The 23,129-nt window shown below is 38.5% G+C and overlaps 3 protein-coding genes across 5 annotated transcripts; 1 reads left to right on the top strand and 2 right to left on the bottom strand.

Moving 5' to 3' along the window:
* Window positions 1-1,676: 1,676 nt before the first annotated feature.
* On the bottom strand, window positions 1,677-4,861 carry LOC124634492. Of its 2 annotated transcripts, none has more exons than XM_047170100.1 (5): window positions 4,674-4,861; window positions 4,420-4,586; window positions 3,902-4,054; window positions 3,671-3,778; window positions 1,677-1,888 (listed from the first exon to the last, which is right to left on the bottom strand). In XM_047170100.1, exons 1-5 carry the CDS (start codon window positions 4,776-4,778, stop codon window positions 1,684-1,686), a joined length of 738 nt encoding a protein of 245 aa, XP_047026056.1. In that variant the 5' UTR covers window positions 4,779-4,861; the 3' UTR covers window positions 1,677-1,683. The 2 variants fall into 2 exon arrangements, with proteins under 2 accessions (XP_047026056.1, XP_047026049.1); XM_047170093.1 differs by having other exon boundaries at window positions 3,671-3,781; window positions 4,674-4,858.
* Window positions 4,862-9,797: 4,936 nt separating this feature from the next.
* Window positions 9,798-17,825, top strand: LOC124630486 (nuclear speckle splicing regulatory protein 1). The gene is made up of 5 exons (XM_047164416.1): window positions 9,798-10,029; window positions 10,105-10,249; window positions 13,464-13,661; window positions 14,313-14,478; window positions 17,138-17,825. Exons 1-5 carry the CDS (start codon window positions 10,016-10,018, stop codon window positions 17,701-17,703), a joined length of 1,089 nt encoding a protein of 362 aa, XP_047020372.1. The 5' UTR covers window positions 9,798-10,015; the 3' UTR covers window positions 17,704-17,825.
* On the bottom strand, window positions 17,586-22,588 carry LOC124630471 (negative elongation factor D). Of its 2 annotated transcripts, XM_047164402.1 has the most exons (12): window positions 22,310-22,587; window positions 21,592-21,817; window positions 21,381-21,490; window positions 21,198-21,305; window positions 20,776-20,925; window positions 20,457-20,587; window positions 20,089-20,276; window positions 19,330-19,570; window positions 18,920-19,130; window positions 18,705-18,845; window positions 17,858-17,987; window positions 17,721-17,775 (listed from the first exon to the last, which is right to left on the bottom strand). In XM_047164402.1, the coding sequence occupies exons 1-12, from the start codon at window positions 22,367-22,369 to the stop codon at window positions 17,744-17,746; spliced, it is 1,728 nt and encodes a 575-aa protein (XP_047020358.1). In that variant the 5' UTR covers window positions 22,370-22,587; the 3' UTR covers window positions 17,721-17,743. The 2 variants fall into 2 exon arrangements, with proteins under 2 accessions (XP_047020352.1, XP_047020358.1); XM_047164396.1 differs by having other exon boundaries at window positions 17,586-17,987; window positions 22,310-22,588.
* Window positions 22,589-23,129: the final 541 nt, after the last annotated feature.

Raw genomic sequence — 23,129 nt, 5'->3', positions numbered from 1 at the left:
TTTTCCTACTTAAATATTAATAAATTGTTAGAAGCAACCCTAAGCACGGCCACGGCACGGTTGCGGTCACTGAACTGTGCGCTATCGCATTGGAATAACAATCAAGCGCTCGAGCTTTTAAGGTTCATTTTATAACGCAGCTAGGAATTTGTAGGTAGTTGGGGAACTTGTAGGTGCTTATAACAGTAGGTATGGACTTTTTTGTATGGAGTGATTTATCTGTTACGTAGTAACTATTATATAATCTGTGGTCTTAGGAGCATCTTAACTGGGGCTACACTGGCGAGGAAACTGTTCCTGCTTTTTAGTCGGCTGCGCGGTGGTCTAGCGCTATGTAGCGGATGACGTTGGTCCGTTTCTTGGCGCATTTTTTCCAGGGAGGCAGCCACGTTCCTGCGTACCGCTGGGGGTGCAATTCCGGCGAGTGGATATAGCATTTGAACCGGTGTTGGTTTGAGACAGCCTGTTATATTACTTAAGTATACGTATACGTTATATTACTTAAGTACTTACCTATGCTTACGTATTAGTTAATATTTAGTAATATGTTCCCATACTCCATTTTAGTAGGCAATACAATAGTTAACTAAAGAAAAATATTCTTGATATTACTTTTTATTTAAAAACTCAGTTTTAAAAAAGGCTATCTTAAAATAAGCGTAACTTTGTTTTCCTACTTAAATATTAAATTGTAAGAAGCAACCCTAAGCACGGCCACGGCACGGTTGCGGTCACTGAACTGTGCGCTATAGCATTGGAATAACAATCAAGCGCTCGAGCTTTTAAGGTTCATAATAATGGCGTCCACGGCCGATTTCGGCCACGGAGGCTGTTCTCACATACCTAAGGAGATCAGCCAGCTGCGCAGGACATATTATAGTGCACGAGCATTTGCGCAGACACAAGTGCACTCACTATTCCTTCACACTCATAACCCGATGGGAGGGCAATCCGACACGACCAGAAAGAGATCAGGCGCAGGACCTACATTAACGTGCTCTCCGATGCACGGGTGAATCAATCGCCGCCTTCCAGACTACGGGCTGCTTTGTGCAAGTTTTAGAAAACCCACAAAGTGATTTCGGCCCGATCAGGGAATCGAACCCGAAATGATGTAGGTAGATATGACTGTTTCTGCAATATCAATAAATACCGAAAATTAGAAACTACTCTTTCCTGTAAAGAAATCATTTTCCAAATCGGTCCAAGAAAACGAGTAACTAAATCAAATATATCCCATTCGAGATATTCCTCCTTTTTAGAAATTCGATTGCAAATAAACATCTATCATATAATGTATAGGTATTATATTACTGAGGAATTGTTTTTTTCTTTGTAGGTACTCTAAAGGTTCCGAAACTAATGAACCTATTTTAAAAATTCTTTCCCTGTTGGGAAGCTAAACTATCCCCGAGTTGCATACTTACTTAAGTTCCTACGGGACGCGAGAGCAACTGTGGGAAACACATAGATGACTACATAAAGGATGAGCTGTTTTCACGTGGGAACTACTAGATCTACTGCTCGTACCTGAATATACATTCTAGCTTATGTTACACGGGGATCATGAAACTTCTCAACAGTGAAAGAAAATTAGTATAGATGAAATTCCATTCCAGTAAGGTAAAGTAGGTACCTATTGATGGGATATCTACCGAAAAATGTAAAACCATCCGTAGATCGTTAAAACAATGTTTTATTATAGTGATCAAATAACTCTCTAGAGGATAAACTTTCTAAGAACTCTCTGTATTTCGTAATGTAATCCTTTTTCACCAATAACACTGCACGTCTGTATTCGTTTTTTTCCGAAGCTGGTAATGTCGTCCAAGACACGTTGCTGTCTGCGTCCGCTGAATTGAGCATATAAAATAAATCTTTGCTGTTCCTGAAATTAAAGTAAGTTTGTACAGTCTTAAAGAAGAAGTGTCGAACTTCATTTTGAACCTATTTCCTAAAAGGGAAGTATTTGTATAAAAACCATAGGTGCAAAAACTTACACAGAATAGGCAGGTAAGGTACCTATACATATATTGGTAGTTTACTCTCTCAGTGAGGGTCAGAGTCAGAGCTCTTTATTTTGTGTTCACAGGTTACAAAGGTGTTAGTATTAAACATAATATAACGGTAACGGGACACGCCGTCACGCGCAGGATGACAACGCCCAGCAAAGTGCAAAGCAAAACACGCTAGCATGTGTTATTTTTACCCATTGGTTGTTTTACACTGTAACTGTTGTGTTTCAAGATTCTACCAGGAGCTTCATTTTGCAAATACTTAAGCGTCATACGATTGATATCTAACTAAGATTCATTTACGATTGATGCGTAGGTATGTGGCATTCCGCTATTTTTTTTTTCTTTCAAATAAACGTTTTTATCCTTTTCCGTGATTCAATCATGAATCATATTGTCTGCAAATAATTTACGATTGCAATATGACTGTAGAGCAGACTACCCTATACAGAAATGAAATTTAAGCAGCGCGCAAAAAAAAAAACTGGTGGTCCAGAATCGTTAACAGAACATATCTGCATCATCAGTAAAAAAAAATTTTCATTCTTTTGTCCGCCCTAAAATCAGCAAAATATGGATACCAACTATTCTTAAGCGCGCCGAGCGGAGCTCCGTTAGTAAACCGGTTTCGCGTTGCCGCCGTGCATACTATGACGACTGTGACCGTACTATCGGTTACAAAATATGTAAACATCTTTCGATATCAATAACTTTTCTTTTTTGTACTAAAACACTAAAAAATAAAAATATACGTATCTATAAAACTTATTTAACTATAAGTTGACAAAGTTTGCGCACTGGATAAAATTCATTCCTGTATACCAAATAGCAGACCAATGGCAAACCAATGAAATGTCATTGGAATACGATTAGTCTTACACGAGTAGCAGAATGCCAGATAAGGTTAAAACTGCTATTGAGATTCAATTTATATCCAATTGTGACATTATTATATTAACTTAGCAGGATCAAGTTCCAGGTTTAAATCGCCAAGTCTTATTCCTTTTTCTTTGCCAACCTATTCGCTTCGACAAACAATCGTTAAAATTTTGTTAGCTTACATCACTATCAGTAAGAAAAAACCGGCCAAGTGCGAGTCGGACTCGTGCACGAAGGGTTCCGTAAATTACAGTTAAATCAACCTATCTCAAAAACTATAAGAGATACTTTGATCAAACCAAAAATCGTTGAAAGAGTTAATTAGCATGCATCACCTCTATTTTTTTTAGAATTTTATACCCCGTAGTTATAAAAATAGAGGGGGGGGGACATACTTTTTACGACTTTGAGAGCTGATATCTCAAAAACCGTTCACTTTAAGAAAAATGTTTTTTAGAAAACTTTATATCATTTTAAAAGACCTTTCCATTGATACCCCACACGGGTATGTACATCGAAAAAAAAAATTTCATCCCTCAGTTACATGTATGGGGGGCCCCACCCCCAATTCTTTTTTTTACTATTTAGTGTCATATTTTTGTAGCGGTTCATACAACACATATTCCCATCAAATTTCATCACTGTAGTACTTATAGTTTCCGAGTAAATCGGCTGTGACAGACGGACAGACGGACAGACGGACATGACGAAACTATAAGGGTTCCGTTTTTGCCATTTTGGCTACGGAACCCTAAAAATAATTGTAATTAACTTACTTAAGGGTAGGAGGTAGTGGTTCTGGTATAAATATTCTGGGGCCTTGTTCATTACTATTCGCTGTTTCCTCTATAGTCTCATTGTCATTCTCCACACACTGCTGAACACTGCTGGGAATCAGGAATAAACAAAATTTTAAGGGCCATACATGCACAGAAATAATTTTGTTCAAGTTGTATGTAGGTATGAGGTGCTGGGTGGCAAAAGTATTAAACACAGTACCTACTTACCTATAAGTTGATGACTCTTCATCACAGCCTAAGTTGATCTCTTCAGCATTTTCATTTTGTTTATGCGATTCAATATCCTCATGTACATCAGAAGTACACCCTTCAGACGTCTCAACAATTGTATTGCTTCTATTTGTGTCACCAGTTAGAAACCTGCAAATGTCAATAATACCTACATCATATTTGGCCACATATGTAGTTTGATAAAAAATATTTTGATGAGGATTTCTAACTTGCGTACTGACTATAATAATAAATTATGAGTTAGTCAACTCTAAAATTTTTGGTACTTATGACGGAACATGAATGTAATCATTCATTTTCAACCAAGAACTCAATATTCAAAAAGCATAAAAACTTGTGATAAAGATGAAGCAATAATAAATTTTCTGGGTTGTCCCAAATTATAGTTTTAGGACCCTTTCTTGGCAATAACAAATACACAAAACGGAATCGGCTCATTCATGTTTGATGGCCATTACATGGGAATTTTATTTTTATAAGATAACTCATTATACCTTGGTTCATCCTTAATTTTCATGAAAGGTTCAGCATTTGCTAACTTGTCTAATAACTGTTGCTTGAACTTATGTTCACTGACTTTGTATGTTTTGTTAAGTTGGAGTTTTTCTTCTTCACTCAAAGAGAGCCAGGACTTTGTTGCTTCCAATAATAAAGATTGATACTAAAAGTTTATAATATTAAATATATAATAATAATAGGGTACTAATAAAAGTAACACTGAACCTCATAATCACATATAAGTGTTTACCTTACTTTTAGATGAACCTTTGTGTTTACAATATAGTTTTATGTAAAACGATAAGGCATTTTTAGGAAACTTCTTATTTCCGATTTTATTTTTCTTTGCTTCCATTTCATTAACGCTGTGGGTTTTTTTAGAAGTCCGTAACAAAATAATTACATACGAGTGTGCCGTCCGGTTGTGTTTAGTTTGATGACAGTTGCTGTCAATCTGCACCTTAACTGCACTTGTCTCGCGCATTGAGATCATTGACTTGAGATCTATGCTTGAGATAAAGTCAATTAGTCAATGGTCTCGCGTGCAGATTATGCATGTGTTGACATAACAGCTAGTGCTGTCGGTATAGCCCGGTCAAAATAGACATTTGAAATAACAAAAATTCCCACAAAGCTGATTTTTGGTGGAGAGCTAGATTTGATCATCTATACATATAATAAATCTGTAGAAAAGTAATTTTTGTACATTGCAGGAATTGACAAAAAAAATAGCCAGTATGTTAAAGGATAACTAACAGAACCCATTTCCATCATTTTTGTCTGTTTGTCTGTTTATCTGTTTGTTTGTTCGCGATTCACGTAAAATCTACGAATTAAATGCAGACAATGCTTATATACAAAAATTCTACGTAACTTGGGGTATAACTTAGTTTTTGTTTCATCGAAATCGATTCACTCTATCAAAAGATATGATTAATTTTGTGAATTCAAGATGTAAAATATTACGACACGCAATCTATTTGTCAAAACGGTACATTTGAATGTTGTACTTATATTAATTGATCGACCTATTATTAATCTTTACACAGAAAATCACACCTTTATAAGTAACTTCGGAAGAAAAAAAAATATGAAAATTTTGTTTAGCCAAGGTTAAAGTAGCTCCATCTGTGGTAAATAAAATACATCAAATTTGTCAAAGGAGCGAGGTGGTAAATGACAATATTACCATACATTCTTTATAGAGGATTATTATTGCAACAGATGGAGTTGTGTATTTTCCGTAATTCACCATATTTTAACACGAAGTGTAATTTTTCGATAGACATTTCAATAGTGTTTGTCAGTTTGCCGTGCCACATCAAAATCCATCCAACTATAATTATTACCTTGATGAAAGGAAAATTAATAGTTCTCGGCCAAATTTAAAACGGTGCCATCTAAATTATTTTTTGAACATTATGTCAAAAATGATGACTTTAGTGGAACAATTAATTATCATTTAAAGTTACAGATGGAGTTCATATCAGGATTTTTTCATAAACATAGTTTAGCTTATCTTCCACTAATGTGGTGGCCTTAAAACAAATTACTTTGAGTGAGTAGTATTAAGTAGACCTTAATTATTTTTTCTGATGCAAAATATGTAAACTTAATCCTAGAAGAAATGAGGATCTATCTCTTGCAAGCGCTGCTAAGCGTGAGGTAGGTAATGTAGGATTCTGTAGCTTTAAAAACAAGCCCAGATACAAAGTGCAGATAAGAAATGGGAGCTTTCTCGATTTAATACCATACACACGTAAAATGCTTTATGCGTCTGAAAACGTACAAATTAAGCGCCGCATACCAGAGACATGTTTACTTTCAACTTCTGATCGCAAATACACTGTTCACGATTACGAACAGTCTCAGTAAGATCCGAGCCAAGTCTAAAAAAACACCTTTTATATAAAACTACGTTTGATGTCATTTAATCACAAAGACAGAATTGTTCTCTGTTGCAAATCCTATCCACCTGTATTCTATCCTAATCCAGAATGCATTGCAGGTGTGCATTGCACAAAAACCAATGGTATCCTATTCGAGAAGTCAAAAGAGTTGACCTGCCAACGTCAGCTTCTGCGCTAAGCAAGTGTTCTTAATAGTACCATCAGAATTACATTCATCGTTGAATGAGGTGAATAAATTTTCAGAAACCACAATAACAGTAGGAGCCAAAGCGTATTATCGCTTCATAGAGCTCTGATTGGCCCCAGGTGACCAAGTCAGGTCTGATTTGTTCGTTCATCAGATCTTTGAAAGTGTTTCGGTGGATACTTACTGTCGTCCTGTTTACGTGTGACACAAAATATGGTATATGAACGTCCTCCGCAAGAGCGAAATTTTCCCGGTGTGCGGTAGTGACGCACAGTATACAACACTTATGTTTCTTTTGATTTGCTGGCTCCACCAAGAAATGACAAATTGCGAGCGTACATTCTGAAAATCTTGGCAAAACTGCAGGTTTCAAGTACGAACACATGAAGTGGACTCTCACAGATACGTACATTTTGCCTATTCGTGAACTAATGCAAACATTTCGGTGGAGTCCCGGCTTAGGCCTCCCCCACATTAGGCGTGCGATCCTCGGGCGTGTGAGCAGCGCGGGCGCCGCGCGTGCGTCGCGAGCGCGTTGCGTGAGCGTCGCGTTTTGCTGCCCTGCGGCATTTGCAGCGCGCTCGCGGCGCGCACGCACCGCTCTCCTTGACGTTTAACTGCTAAGGCGTTTAGCGGGCGGCGGGGATAGCGGGCGAAGGGGTAAGAACGCAACTCGAGCGCCGCGTGCTCGCCGCGAGCGCGTCGCTTGCACTCTTCACACATGCCGCAGGGCAGCAAAACGCGACGTTCACGCAGCGCGCTCGCGACGCCCGCGCTACTCACACGCCCGAGGATCGCTCACGCCTAATGTGGGGTCAGCCTTACCATAGTGAGTAAGCAAGCACGTACCCAGAATTTTTTGTCGGGGGGGGGGTCCAGGTCCAGGCAAATTATAAAGGTATCGCGTAAATGGATACTTAAAATTAAAAGAAAATTGTTTTCACAAATTATTTAACGGGGTGGCGGGCCGCCACCAGCCGCCCGCCCCGCATATCAAAACTGAGAGCCATATTTGGCACTGTACTTACTACTGAGGGATTTATTTTATGGGTTGCATCTATTTTCGGGAGGGGTCCGGACCCCTTGGACCCCCCCCCCTGGGTACGTCCTTGTGAGTAAGTGAAACTATCCTACCCTATGCGCCTGCTGATGATGATGACTCATTTTATCATCCATCCAGCTATTCCCCAACTATGTTGGTGTTGGCTTCCAGTCACCGAATCTGTTTGAGTACCAATATTTTGCTTGGAGCGACTACCTATCTACCTATCTTCAATCCAGTCAACTACACAAGACGATATCCATGGTAAGTCTGACAGACTTTCTGGCTTCTGATTAGTCACAGCAGCTGCAGAAAATGTACAAATGACAGCTTTGTCAGACTCGAAGCATGTAGACATAGATTATAGCTGTTTCCTGTAAAAATTACTTACGCACCATACGTAATAATTTTCTGAATTGGCTGAACAACGTCACAAACTTTACTTCTTTTGTTTAGATAAATGGTCACATCCACAAAAAAAAAAAAAAAAAAAAAAAAAAAAAAAAAAAAAAAAAAAAAAAAAAAAAATACCACCAATCTCTCAATCACTCAAGTATGAGGGCGCGGGTTCGATCCCAGGTCAGGCAAGTACCAATGCAACTTTTCTAAGTCTGTATGTACTTTCTAAGTATATCTTAGACACCATTGGCTGTGTTTCGGATGGCACGTTAAACTGTAGGTCCCGGCTGTCATTGAACATCCTTGGCAGTCGTTACGGGTAGTCAGAAGCCAGTAAGTCTGACACCAGTCTAACCAAGGGGTATCGGGTTGCCCGGGTAACTGGGTTGAGGAGGTCAGATAGGCAGTCGCTTCTTGTAAAGCACTGGTACTCAGCTGAATCCGGTTAGACTGGAAGCCGACCCCAACATGATTGGGAAAAAGGCTCGGAGGATCATCCACAACACAACCTTGATCAATGAATCTATGTGACTGCTAAGTGCTAATCCTAATTATACTGTCACGTGAAAGAATGCACCTACGGGATAAGTAGTATTTTGACGATTCTATATTGCCCACGCAGACAAAGTTGCGGGCAACAGCTAGTTATAAATAAAATACTAAAAGTCCCTCTCGATCCCTGTGTGCGTCAAAAGTTATTCGAGGTCAAATGTCAAAATTTTTGTTTTTTTTTGTGTTTTTTTCGAAAACGGTAAGTTTTATCAAAAAAATACATCAGACCAAAATTGTAGATTATAAAATTTTATACAAAAATGGCATTAACAGTTTTCTCCTAAATGTTACCATTCCTGAGATATCGCGCTTCAAAGTATATTCCATACATGACATGCACACATTTCCACGCCACCTGTGAGGTAGTATACTTGGCGCGTTTTTTTTATCGTGGTTTCCCCTGTAGACCTACTCCACTAACTGTCATGACAATTTTAGGATAGTTGGGAATAATTGCCGTCAAGTTCTAATATGATGTCATTATTGATATTAACTATTGGGTTAACTATTATTGTGATTGTTTTAGATTTATCAGATTCATACAAAAACTCGTGGTGGCCTAGTGGGTAAAGAACCAACCTCTCAAGTATGAGTGGGTTCGATTCCAGGTCAGACAAGTACCAATGCAACTTTTCTAAGTTTGTATGTACTTTCTAAGTATATCTTGGACACCAATAACTGTGTTTCTGATACACGTTACGGCACGTTAAACTGTAGGTTCTGGCTGTCATTGAACATTCTTGGCAATTTTTGTGGGAATTTTTGTTACTTGACCACTACTTTTATGTCTATTTTGACCGGGCTAGTAAGATAGGGTAACGAGCAAAAAAACCGCGGCGATAAATACAAAATTCGATCGTATTCTGCATAGCAATACACCGTCCAAGACATCCAATTATACCTCAATGAAAAACAATCTTCATTCGCTAATCTGTCTGGGTTCAGTTCATTTTTCCCTGACACGCATACTGTAAAAATAAATCAACAAAAAGAATAAAAATACAAAAAAATGTGAATGTCTTGTTAATTACTTACTTACCAAGTAATTTTAAACTATGATGAGGACTTTCTAGTCAATTTTAATCAATAATAAACTACACTAATTTATTATGAGTTGAAAGAAAGCCAAATAATTTTGTACCGTAAAATAGAATGGACGCGAGGTTTCTGAGTCTGGTCTACAAAAATATCTGCAAACCTATCCATTCGATTTCATAAAACAATCGATTTAATTTCGTTACGTTACATCACTATAAATGTCAGATAACTCAAGTACTGCTATTGCTGTATTGCTGTCATCTCATCTGTCGAACTCGTCCACTGAGTGCATTTTGTATATTATGAAAAAGTCATCGTAAAAACGCGAAAACTGAAATCACAAAGCCCTAAGACGACCCATTGACCAAGTTTAACACACTATTTTATGTGTAACTATATAAGTAATTTTTTTTTAAGTGGAAAAAATAATTTCTGTCTCAGTATTATCGAGAAGTCTACTTGACATGTCGAACAAGAAGTTTGTATCTTATTTATTTAGTTTATATTTACGCTGATATTGTTTTACTTGAAAGTTCTTTACTCATGCTTTCAGATATGGTCTCATATTATCTGATAAAGGAAAACCAAAGCCAACATTCCAGGCGTCAAGAAATGTTTTTGGAAATGATTCTGATTCTGAAGAAGATTCAAAAAGAAAACCAACTTTGCTTCGACCCAGCGATATAACAACAAGACAGGTATAGTGTTAGAGTTCTGTAAAGTGGTCTAAATCTGCAGGTATGACTGCTAAACTATCTCATGTGCTAACATCTATCCAAAGGACAATGCTATTCTTTGTATGGAAGTTGGGCTCAAGAGTTGCCCACAGTAACTGCATAGTGTATTATGTTCCATAGGCTTATAATAGGTCCCAGACCGAAATATTTCGAAATCTATCCCAGGAGTGCTGAGAAAAACTGGTTTGACTCTTATTCAATATTACGAAAAATATGCTTACGAACTCTTAACTATTCCACTTTTATTACCTTAATTGAAATGCATTATAATATTAATCGACAAATACGAGGTATTGAACGAGATTTTTTTTTACCGACTTCAAAAAATGGAGGAGTTTCTCAGTTCGTTTGTATTCTTTTTACGTAAGTACGTGCATAACTCCGTCGTTTACCAACCGATTTAAACAATCATTTTATTGTTTATAAGGATTTACTTTCCAAATAGTTCCAGGGTCCAGGGTCTGGTGATAGAAACCTTAAAACATTATGGAACTCTCGGAAATTGTAAGCACATATTGAATAAAAACTTGTCAATCGGGTATATGTCTCCGACACCACAAAACTGTGGAGGTTAAGACCTGACCTGACGATGGAGACGACAGTGAGACGAGGGAACTCCTCAACGGTATCTATTTACTACCTCGTGTTTGAGCTTATTTTATTCGTCTTGATAAGATTTTTCCATTGCCATTAAGGATATTAATTGCATGACGCTACTCGAACTTAGGACTGATTGTGGTAGATAGAGACTGAAAAGCAAGAGAAACAACAATTACCTTTAAACGTCTATTTCTGTTTTTTTTTTTTTTTTTTATCCTGTTAACAGTGAAACCACTATCTATCTGATATATATATATATCTCTATCTATCAAGAAAAGAGGTTGTTAGGTTTGTGGCTGCTTAAAATGGCTTGCTAACAATGGCTGGCTAACATTAGAACTGGTTTTTCTCGGGACCTCTGGGACCGATTTCAAAAATATTTGGATTCCGTCTTAAGAGTGAAGTAAAAAACCTATTTTAATCATTCCCACTACTGGGCAAATGGCTTGGGCTTCATAAACTGACTGTTCAAGTTGGACATTAGAACCGGGTTTTCTCGGGACCTCTGGGACCGATTTCAAAAATATTTGGATTCCGTCTTAAGAGTGAAGTAAAGAACCTATTCTAACCATTCCCACTACTGGGCAAATGGCTTGGGCTTTATAAAGTGACTGTTCAAGTTTAACATTTGAACCAGTTTTTCTCGGGACTTCTGGGACCGATTTCCAAAATATTTGGATTTCGTGATAACAGTGAAGTAAAGAACCTATTCTAACCATTCCCACTACTGGGCAAATGGCTTGGGCTTTATAAAGTGACTGTTCAAGTTTAACATTTGAACCGGTTTTTCTCGGGACCTCTGGGACCGATTTCAAAAATATTTGGATTCCGTCTTAAGAGTGAAGTAAAGAACCTATTCTAACCATTCCCACTACTGGGCAAATGGCTTGGACTTTATAAAGTGACTGATCAAGTTTAACATTTGAACCGGTTTTTCTCGGGACCTCTGGGACCGATTTCCAAAATATTTGGATTTCGTGACAACAGTGAAGTAAAGAACCTATTCTAACCATTCCCACTACTGGGCAAATGGCTTGGGCTTTATAAAGTGACTGTTCAAGTTTAACATTTGAACCGGTTTTTCTCGGGACCTCTGGGACCGATTTCAAAAATATTTGGATTCCGTCTTAAGAGTGAAGTAAAGAACCTATTCTAACCATTCCCACTACTGGGCAAATGGCTTGGACTTTATAAAGTGACTGATCAAGTTTAACATTTGAACCGGTTTTTCTCGGGACCTCTGGGACCGATTTCCAAAATATTTGGATTTCGTGACAACAGTGAAGTAAAGAACCTATTCTAACCATTCCCACTACTGGGCAAATGGCTTGGGCTTTATAAAGTGACTGTTCAAGTTTAACATTTGAACCGGTTTTTCTCGGGACCTCTGGGACCGATTTCCAAAATATTTGGATTTCGTGTTAACAGTGCAGCAAAGAACCTATTTCGACCACTTTCACTACTGGGCAAATGGCTCAGGCTTTGTTAAGTGACTATCTATGGAGAATATTTGAACCGGTTTTTCTCGAGACCTCTGGGACCGACTTCAAAAATATTTGGATTTCGTGTTTAGAGTGCACTATGGAACCTATTTTAACAATTTCCACTACTGGGCAAATGGCTTGGGCTTCATAAACTGACTGTTCAAGTTGGACATTAGAACCGGGTTTTCTCGGGACCTCTGGGACCGATTTCAAAAATATTTGGATTCCGTCTTAAGAGTGAAGTAAAGAACCTATTCTAACCATTCCCACTACTGGGCAAATGGCTTGGGCTTTATAAAGTGACTGTTCAAGTTTAACATTTGAACCGGTTTTTCTCGGGACCTCTGGGACCGATTTCAAAAATATTTGGATTCCGTCTTAAGAGTGAAGTAAAGAACCTATTCTAACCATTCCCACTACTGGGCAAATGGCTTGGACTTTATAAAGTGACTGATCAAGTTTAACATTTGAACCGGTTTTTCTCGGGACCTCTGGGACCGATTTCAAAAATATTTGGATTTCGTGTTAACAGTGCAGTAAAGAACGAATTTCCACCACTTTCACTACTGGGCAAATGGCTCAGGCTTTGTTAAGTGACTATCTATGGAGACCATTTGAACCGGTTTTTCTCGGGACCTCTGGGACCGATTTCAAAAATATTTGGATTTCGTGTTCAGAGTGCACTATGGAACCAGCTGAAACTACTCCCACTGCTGGGCAAACTTTGAGCCCACACCCTGGCATTGTCCTTTAAAAGATATATTAGGGTCAATCCCCACTGAAAGAGCAGCGGCCGTAAGAGCACGGACAATGTAAGAGCGCGGCGCGGCGCGGCGCGCTCGCGCTCAATCACTTGCATTTGCGGCCGCTGCTCTTTCAGTGGGGATTGACCCTTAATATTATACTAGTGGTATTTTATGATTTATAATTTTTGTTACTTTTGGTTTTCTTTGCTGTTTCTTTTCGCAATAATTTCGCATACTTCACTTACAGTGTCAAATAGCACAGCTAACGAAATTGTGTAGTCACTGTTGGTAAACCAATATATAAATAAATAAATAGTGGTAACTCATAAATTAAAATTTATGCAGGCAAAAATTACTCAGGAGAAAGCTTTAATTGAAGATCCAACAGTTTACCAGTATGATGAGATATATGATGAGATGGTCACCAAAAAAGATAAAGAAAAGGTGAAGACTAAAGAAGAAAAGAAGCCACAGTATATAGAAAATTTAATGAAAGCAGCCAATAAACGAAAAATTGAGAATGAACGTCGGATTGAACGCCAAGTAAGTAAAAAATATCTTTTATGACTACCTGTGCCCAAAAAAGGGGTTTAGAAAACTGTGCAAAAATATGTAATTGAAAGGTTCCACAAATAATCACAAAAGTTCTAGAGTTGGTTAGAACCAGGGGTGGATCCAGGTCACTGTTGAGATCAAGTTACAAAAAATATTAATTATAAAGCTAGTTGCTGCTATTTGGTTTTATATACTTATTCGATTCTTAATATTCTCATGAATTCAAACCGCCTCCCTGTAAATACGAAAGCGCGAGCGAAGCGAGTGTGAAATTTTTTATTCAGATTGAGGACTAAAGTTGACCTTGTGATCCACCCTGGATCCGTCCTTGGCTAGAACTGCTTTTATTAATGAGCTTAGTTTGTATGAAGTAAAAAATTATCTCATTTGCAATTATAACACAGCTCTTGGAAATCGTGAGCGCTGTCAGTGCAGCGCCATCACACATAACTTGACTTCACCAGTGTGGTTTGAGTCAACTTCGTGATTGTTAAATTACCAATTGATGTGGCACATTATGACAGTTCTTTTTTGGTGTAAGGATGGCCTTATGCTTGTAAATTTTGGTCACATAAAAAGCATACGTAATTAACTTACGATTGCACAAAGTACTAATATTTTATTTATTTTGTATTTAAGGTGCAAAAGGAAAGAGAAAAGGAAGGTGATGAGTTCCAAGATAAAGAAGTATTTGTAACATCAGCTTACAAAAAGAAATTAGAGGAAATGCGATTAGAAGAGGAAAAAGAGAAACGTGAAGAGTATTTGGAAAACATCGGGGATGTTACGAAGCAAAATGATCTAGGTACTATAGCAACCAATTAGTTACCGTCATATCAGTGGAATGCAAAAGATACCAACATGGATATGTTAGATAGTTTTTACCCACCTGGGGCTCAATTTTGGTAATTTTATTTAAGTGACATACAATTGTTATCTGACTAAGATTTAATCACGAGTAGTGTTGTAAACTGACGGTCACATACGATAAGTGACCGTCAATTAATATTAAATGACCGGTCACATTGGACATTTATTGTCAGACTGGTCAGATATATTAAATAAGTATTTTTTACTTGGTACAATTATTATTTTCGTCTCAAGCAAATTAAAAACATTATGAATGTGAAATAATACCTATAATTGCCTTTCTAAACCAACATAGTGCATAGATAACCTTTTAAAAAGATAGACTCTCAAGTACGTATTTATTTTTATTGATGTGTACTGACAAATCATTAATCATAGAGTGTCGGCGAAATCTTTCTTTTTTTTTATCGACGTTAAAAATCATCAAATGACCCCTCCCGCTGTGGGTTAGCAGCGGTGAGGGAGTGTCAGACTCTTACTGACTAAAAACCGTCGTGTTCCATCGTAGGCCTTTTATGTACCAGAGCCGCGGTAACTCTTTCGAACAACCCGCAGCCCCGGCAGGCCTTGGCCCAACTGGGCCCCTCTGGGGTTGCTGACATCTCTTTGAGGAGCGCGTGTCGACACGGGTCTGTCGTCTAAGTAGACAGAGGGACGATGAGCCACCGGAACTCACCGCCCACAGACCCACACCTACGGTGGCCGGGAGTCATCTCGCGACACCCGGCGCCCGTGGTGTCTACCTGGTCCAGCACGGCGGCTGGGATGAGAGGTGCGAACTCTCTGGCGTTCCGCCTCCTCCTTCTCGAGCATGATTGCTTCGCAGAAGGAGGCGACGGCATCCCATTCCCTCTCGCCCCGGACCATGGCCTGGATCAGGGCCAGACGCGAGAGGTCGCCGCCGCCTAAAGCCTCGACGAGGACCCAGCGGTGCCCTTCCCATGCGGGGCACACCTGGACTGTGTGGTCCACCGTGTCCTCGGGGCTGTCCGCACAGTGGTGACACCTGGGCGCCTCCTCACGACCGATTCGGTACAGGTACCTCCCGAAACAACCGTGTCCGGTGAGGACCTGCGTCATGCGGTACGTGAGGGTGCCATGACTCCTCCCGAGCCACTCCTCAAAGAGGGGACTTACCGCCACGATGGTGGCGTGCCCTGCACTGGGTTGCGACAGTCGCTCCCTCTAGGCCACCATGAGATCGCGCCGGAGCTCCGCCCGCTGCGCGACAACTTGCCGCGGCAGCGGAGTTTCCCCCTGGCGCAGTGTCTCCTCGCGCCAGTCGTACAGGCGCAAGAAGACTCTCGCCTCCAGATCCCACGGTGGCAGTCCAGCAAGTAGGCCAGCTGCTTCGCGGGAGATCGTACGGTACCCCCGGATTAGCCTAATGGCTATCACCTTTTGGGGCACGTTCAGGTAGTGTACAGCACGCGGCCGTACCGAACGTGCCCATACCGGGGCCCCGTAAAGGGCCATGGACCGCATGACCCCCGCGTAGAGTTTACGGCAGGGGGCGTTTGGGCCTCCCAGATTGGGCAGGAGCCGTGTGAAGGCAGCACCTGCCTTCTCCAGTTTGGGGCCCAAACGTCGGAAATGCTCAACGAAGTTCCACCGGCTGTCGAGGACGAGTCCTAGGTACTTCATCGCCCTCTCGACGCCGATGGGAACCCCCCCCCCCCCCACCGTGACTTGGGAGGCTGAAGGTGGTGCGTTCCGAAGCCCATGAAAGCACATGGCCTCGGATTTGTGCAAGGTCACCAGCTAGATCCTCTCGATGATCGTCGCAACCCCGCGCGTCATTATCTCTGCCGCCTCCTGGTGCGACCTCCCTTGTGCCAGAACCAACGTGTCGTCAGCGTAGCAGACCACGCTGACGCCGCTAGGCACCTACACCGGCGCGCAGCACCTAGTCGTAGCCGATGTTCCACAAGAGCGGCCCAGAACCGACCCCTGCGGAACACCGCACGACATCTCCCGCCGGGCGAAATCTTATCTTAAAGATCGATGAATGACATTTGGTTACCTTCGATGATTCTAAAACTTCCGTAGTTTTATAAAATAAAGAAAGAAAAAACGTTTATTTCTAATAAATTCTATTTAAAAAAAAAACGATTCTGACGTTGCTGACAATAAATGACAATAAGTGACCGGTCAAATTGGATAAATGTCCAATATGCTCGGTCAGATTAATCGGTCACATATAACGTGACGGTCACTTTACATCTCTAATCACGAGTCAATTACGATTGTAGCTTATATGGCATTCTGCAATATTTCTTTTAAATAAACGTTTTTATCCCTTTCTGTGCTTCAATAATAAATCATATTGTCTACAAATGATTAACGATTGTAATGTGATTGTAGAACAGGGACCCTATTCTTCTAAGTTAATAACGTCAAAATCGAATAGAAATTGAATCGCAATATGATCGCAATAGCAGTTTTAACCATATCGGGCATTCTGCTACTATATAATATAAGACCAATTGAATCGTATTCCAACGACATTCGATTGGTTTGCGATTGGTCTGCTATTTTGGTTATTTTAGTCTATACAAAGCATGTGGTTCATTAATTTTTTTTTTTAACTTTAGGTGGTTTCTATCGTCACCTCTATGAGCAGAAACTGGGGAAGAATGTTAATAAGGAAGAAATTGATGAATCAAACAAAGGAGTAGAAGATGGAAAGAGTGATTTATCCAAAAGTAATGCATCTAATTCAACAGATACACAAAAGAAGAGAAATTACAGGAAAAGAAAATCATCAGATAGGACACGACTATCTGAAGGAGAAATAGAGGACTCTGATGAAGAAATAAATCGCGTAAATCTGGACGATATTAGATTGGCAAAAAAATATAAACAAGACAATATTGATGCTGACTCAGACTTTTCTATTGATGAGTCGAGTGATGAAGATAAAGATAAAAATAATGATGAAACCGAACCTTTAAATACTAAGAATAAAGATACAGATGCGGGTAATCCGTTGGAAAAAGACTGTATTTCCAAAAATAATAAAACAAAATCAAAAGAAAATAAAGTTGATGACAATAAACCTAAGGAAAAAATTGATATTTGGAAAAAGAGAACTGTAGGACCAGTTTATGAAGAAGCTCTTAAAAGATATTACGAGAGAAAGGCAGCCAGGGGTTGTTAGCAAATAAAAAACAGGTACTGGATGGGCAGATAATATTTAATTATACCACAACATAGTGCGCCTTGCAGTGAACTGGAAAATAAAACATTAATTAAAAATAAATAAACGAACTTAAAGTTGAACAGCATTTGTATACTTATGTACTTTTTTTTACCTATGAATTCAGAAACTGGATCATTTTCGCCTTCCGCTCTCATTGTTCCAGTAATTTCCTCATTCTCCACCATTGGCAACACTAACTGGACAAATTCTGGCGTGTATGGTGGAGCTATGGCATCTAGAACCTAGTAAAATATATTTATATATTAAAATCCCTATTTCGCAGAATGGAGTGTTATTTATTTGACACAATCTGGGCACACTATTAATTTACACCTGAAAAACTAATTTAAGTAAAAATCTAAAAGTAATCGCTCTACATAAAATAAGATGCATTATCCCTTTCCTACTAATATTATAAATGCGAAAGTATCTCTGTCTGTCTGTCCTGGTTTTAACTCGGACTTTTGAAGAATCCTATTGGAAACGCGATATAATTTTACGCGGGCGAAGCCAGTAATTGATTTACTGTTATATAACATCAATATTAACTATATTCCATGAAAATATGCCTCCATAAATAATTATTTATGTGGATACCAATGAGCTCATTTCATTATTTCAAAGAGGAGTTTTAAATGCTATATTATTTTATTGTACTTAACCTTTCGTGTTTTAGACGTGGATCCACGCGAGACACAATTAATTTTCTATTGTTCTCTAATTAGCGGCATTCAAGAGGTTTAAAAATCTGTCCCACAGAAACAAATATTTGCTAAAATGTAGCATGTATACTTAAACTTGCTTGTTTCACTTAAAAAAGTTTAAATGAGATTAATCAGGATTGCCATGCTTTGTCTCTAGAATAAACTTCAAAAGTTACCATCCCTGGACAAAATGAATTGTTTCTCGCTTATAGGAACCGGACATAAATGAATCCAGCACAATGCCATCTGACTTACCTCGGTAATGAAGTATCTAATTAATGAAATATCAGTGTCCCCGCGCTGCCAGCATTGTTTTATGTAACGAAGGACTGGGACGACACATCCTCGACTTAGTAAATTAACCATTCTATCAAGTAACATTTTCTTTAATTCCAACTGAAAATAAATAACATTATATAAAGTTCAATATATTTATCAATGTTTTTTACATTCGTTTTTATCTTTTTTACCTGCACCAAAATTTCCAACTCATCTTGTGGAGATTCGAATAGCTGAACAAGTAATCTCAGGAGGCGATGATGCAGTAATTGATGACAGGATGCAACTTCATCCAAGAGTGCCAGGTGCACGGGACAATGTTCTGTGCACAACTTGAAGTAAGAAGGTTCTGTAACAACACATTCTACCCAAACTAGGACTCCCATCCCAACGACGGGAAACCTGCAAGGACAAGACAAAAAAGGGTGTATCAAAAAACGGACCGGCCGCGGAGGAAAGTCCTCCGTGGTTGGTATAACTATAATGTTGGTATGTTTTTTCAATAAAAAGTCATTTAAATAACAGGCATGGCTTAGCAGAAAACACGTGTTTGCAAACGACCAACAGGGATTCGTTTGTCATAATTTAAGTATGGCATTACCTTATACAGTGATACAACGTTGGTAATTCTGCTATTAATTCACTAGAGCTGGCGGAACTGGTGCACACGGCGTGCACTTTTTCAATTGCTTGCACTGTAGCTTTCAGTTCATCTTTAACAGGTCTGCCGGCAGTGAGCCCCTCGCAAACGCTCGCAGCATACGCCAGCAAATACATGTATTTTGACTTATGTTCAGGATTCAGTTTACTACCTAACTTGAATAAGGCGTCGACTAGCAGCTCTGCAAAAATAAAGGTACAATCATATTAAACATACTGTTCTCTAAGTGACTCATGTATTTCTTATTTGTTTAAGTTATGAAGGGTTTGCAATAATTTTTAATTACTATACAGAGTGTGTCGTACCTAATCACAAATGTGGATTAGCACAAAGAAATAAATAAAATATGCAAAAATTAAAAACTATTTTTTTAAATGTTTGTTTGAAAAAAAAATGTGCGAGAATTAGAACACCATATAACAGTCAGTCATTACAAACAACGGAAATTCTCGCTTGAAAACCGATAGCTGTCAACTGGTCAATACATTCGATACTCCTAACTTTATCTCTGCTTTACACACGATGTTGTAAATTATGAAAATGAAAAAATGACTCCTGTGGATAACAACTGAATGGATTAGGCAATTTTCTTACAATTCACCATAGAATCTTATAAAGCATATGTGATACAATTTAATGTGATAGGTACGACACACCCGGTATAAATGAATCAATTATTCAACATATATATGAACATACCTAAAAATTGTGGAATTCTTAGTAGATGAACTGGTGGTGGCTCAGGCTGTGTGTAAGCTCTGAATAGTACAGAAATATCAGCTGGGTTGAGTGCACCACGTGACAACATGGCTGCCAGTGCTGTGCGAGCATTGCGCCACGATTCACCTGATGTGAGAGCCAGAGTGATTGGAGTGACATCATGTCCGCTGTAACAAGAAAATCACTTATTATTAGGAGCATTAGCACGACTTATAAGTCACATATACTTTGGTATAAATTTAGTACCTAGGAAGGAAATAGCAGTTTGTAAAAAGCAAATCAGAATCCAAGAGGAATTAGTGGTATTTTAATAATATTGCAATCAATAACATCAGAAAATTAATTACCTTTGTTGTGCACATCTAGTTATTTCTTGTCCAAGCCTTTTCATGATAGCTCCTCCTCTAGGCTCTTGAGAAAGTATATGCACTATAACTTGGCTGTACACATATGTGTGTGCACCATGGCAGACCATTTTCTGCAAAAAGAATGTGATATAAAAGTACCACCTCACATTTCAACCAAATCAGTTCCGCCATTATTGAATAGTAACAGCGATGAACTGCCCAAACCACATCATGATGTGGCTAATAGACAGCATTATAATTATTGAATAGTTCATGATGCTAGGAGACATTATCAGAACAAAATGAAGTTTATACATACAGCACATTCATTAACACTGTTTTGCCAGTCATCTGAGCTTTGCAAGAAACCAACAATGGCAGATTTGAGGACCCTTGAGAATACTTCAATTTGCTGAGCTGCTGTTGATATGCTTGTAATTTCTCCTTGAAAGCCAGCATCTGATATCAACTGTAAATATTATTAGTTATTTAGTGGTGGTGTTTATTGTACTAAACAAAAACATAATTTTGCAAGTAATATAATTAACAACAAGTACAAGATTAATCTCAAAATATATGAATTTGCTTTATTTATAATATGGTGTTGAATCTTATGAACAGAAACCTTGCTTGGTGAGTTGGAATCACATTTTTTATTTAAGAATTCAACTTTAAAAAGATACTAATATGTGGAAAGAACTTGAGGAACACATGCTTCTAGATTTATATGAAGCAGCTTACCTTAATAGTAAAGTTGAGCATAAGACAATCCGGATACTCTTCAGCCAATCTATAAATTAAGGACCGCCAAGTGGGATGTTCAATCATTTCTGTCAACCAAGCAGGAGTCTAAAAATTTAATAATTCGGTTGTATTACAAAACAAAAATTGAACATAATTATTCATAAAAATACCTTAACTTACTTCTCCTTCTTCGGTGAATATTGTGTCAGCTTTTTTGGGATCAAAAGTTTTTAGGATCATATCCTTTAAATGATTTTCAACCATTGCCTGAACTTCAGTAACCTTTACTCCTTGAAAATTAATAAGATTAAATATATTGCTTATAATATAGATTTAATATGATTTAAAATCAATTGTAAAAATAATTTTTAATTTACATTGCTAAAATTACCTCCAAGTATAAGCCACTCCGCTAACAGATTTGCCATTTGTGCGACTGCATTGTAGTTTATAGACAACTGCTCAATCACTTGTTCAGGATTGCCTCCAGCTTGAAAGTATCGCTTCAGTTGACCAAAAATTCCTGGTTCCATGATATAGTCAGGAGTTTTAAATTTTTCAAGGCATTCATGTAAAACTTCTTCAGGGTTCTCAATGACATCTTCATTTCCTTCCTCCTGCAGTAATTCAATATTATTATATTCAATATTTTTATTACGAGCAGTATAATGAATATCTATCTGAGAAGATACTCTATTTGAAACTTGGTTTAAAAATAAAATGTAGCTAAAAATCAATGTGAATACAATAATAACAATTACTTAATGAATTAAATAATTATTTTTAGCAAAAGTTTATTAATTAAATAAGTACTTGAGTCAAAACTTCTGTCAAGATTGTTTACTTTTAGTTAAGTGCCTACTCAGATTGAGTGTAAAAAAAAGCTTTTGATCGCATAAGATCAAAATGAATGTCTGTTCTAATATAATAAAGATAAATGTTTGTTTGTAACCCTAAGGGCTCCGGAACTACTGACCCGATTTGAAATATTCTTTCACTGGTTCAAAGCTACACTATCCCTGAGTTTATATCGGTATATTTTATTTGGGTGCGGGAAGAGGTTTCACTGAGACGCGGGTGAAACGGGAGGGAAACAGTATTATACATACCTCATATTGAGCGTGATTTGGTGCTTCCCAAGTACGCTCCTCCTCGTATTGACTGGGCATGATTGTACACAAAGCTTGAGAGATGCTTGATTGATCACGATGATTGTTTATTATCTATGGTGGAAGAACAGCAGAATTATACGACACAAGTCAACACAAATGCCAGTCAATGTTTTGTAATGCACTTTTAAATACATAAAACAATGTATAACGATAACGACATAAAACGAGCGAGTGAAGTGAAGGGCGCCGAAGGGAGGGAATTGTTTGTTTGACACGTTTGACAGATAGGATACTTACAGTGCTGCCAATAAAGAAAACTCAAAGAGGGATTTTCTTTTTTTTTTTTTCCTAGTTGATGCCTAGATGGCGCTGATCTTCGTACGTTATTGGAAGGAACGAAGCATCATCTTATCAATGTCATATGAGGGATCTTTTGTTTTCATTATTTTCCTAGCTGATGAAAGACATGAAAATCTGCGAACTCGAAGAGGAAGAAGTCCTGGATAGAGCGCAGTGGAAGAAGGGGATACGGATACCCCGTCACAAAATGGGATAAACGCTAAGAAGAAGAAGACTTTTCATCTGATGACTAGATGGTGCTGACCTAGGTACGTTTTTGCCGGGGCTACGGCAGATTGTTCGACAGAGTTACTGCGGCCCTGGTACATAAAAGGCCTACGACGGAAAACGACGGTTTTTAGTCAGTAAGAGTCTGACACTCCCTCACCGCTGCTAACCCACAGCGGGAGGTGTCATTTGATGATTTTTGACGTCGTTAAAAAAAGGTACGTGAATACAAGGAACGTCATATAGTTTT

The sequence above is a fragment of the Helicoverpa zea genome, chromosome 1, assembly GCF_022581195.2.
Source record: "Helicoverpa zea isolate HzStark_Cry1AcR chromosome 1, ilHelZeax1.1, whole genome shotgun sequence".
In the NCBI taxonomy this organism is placed as follows: Eukaryota; Metazoa; Arthropoda; class Insecta; order Lepidoptera; family Noctuidae; genus Helicoverpa; species Helicoverpa zea.
This window is presented reverse-complemented; position numbering and strand designations above follow the sequence as displayed.

Coding starts and splice junctions, on each gene's coding strand:
- LOC124634492 (XM_047170093.1), bottom strand. CDS start 4,778: ATGGAAGCAAAGAAAAATAAAATCGGAAATAAGAAGTTTCCTAAAAAT. Junction 4,587..4,673: donor AAGGTTCATCTAAAAGTAAG/GTAAACACTTAT, acceptor ATAAACTTTTAG/TATCAATCTTTATTATTGGA. Junction 3,782..3,901: donor GAAGAGTCATCAACTTATAG/GTAAGTAGGTAC, acceptor CCTGATTCCCAG/CAGTGTTCAGCAGTGTGTGG.
- LOC124630486 (XM_047164416.1), top strand. Junction 10,250..13,463: donor GCGATATAACAACAAGACAG/GTATAGTGTTAG, acceptor AAATTTATGCAG/GCAAAAATTACTCAGGAGAA. Junction 14,479..17,137: donor TACGAAGCAAAATGATCTAG/GTACTATAGCAA, acceptor TTTTAACTTTAG/GTGGTTTCTATCGTCACCTC.
- LOC124630471 (XM_047164396.1), bottom strand. CDS start 22,369: ATGCCCAGTCAATACGAGGAGGAGCGTACTTGGGAAGCACCAAATCAC. Junction 21,818..22,309: donor CAAATCACGCTCAATATGAG/GTATGTATAATA, acceptor GAATTACTGCAG/GAGGAAGGAAATGAAGATGT. Junction 19,131..19,329: donor ACGTTGTATCACTGTATAAG/GTAATGCCATAC, acceptor TTGTCCTTGCAG/GTTTCCCGTCGTTGGGATGG.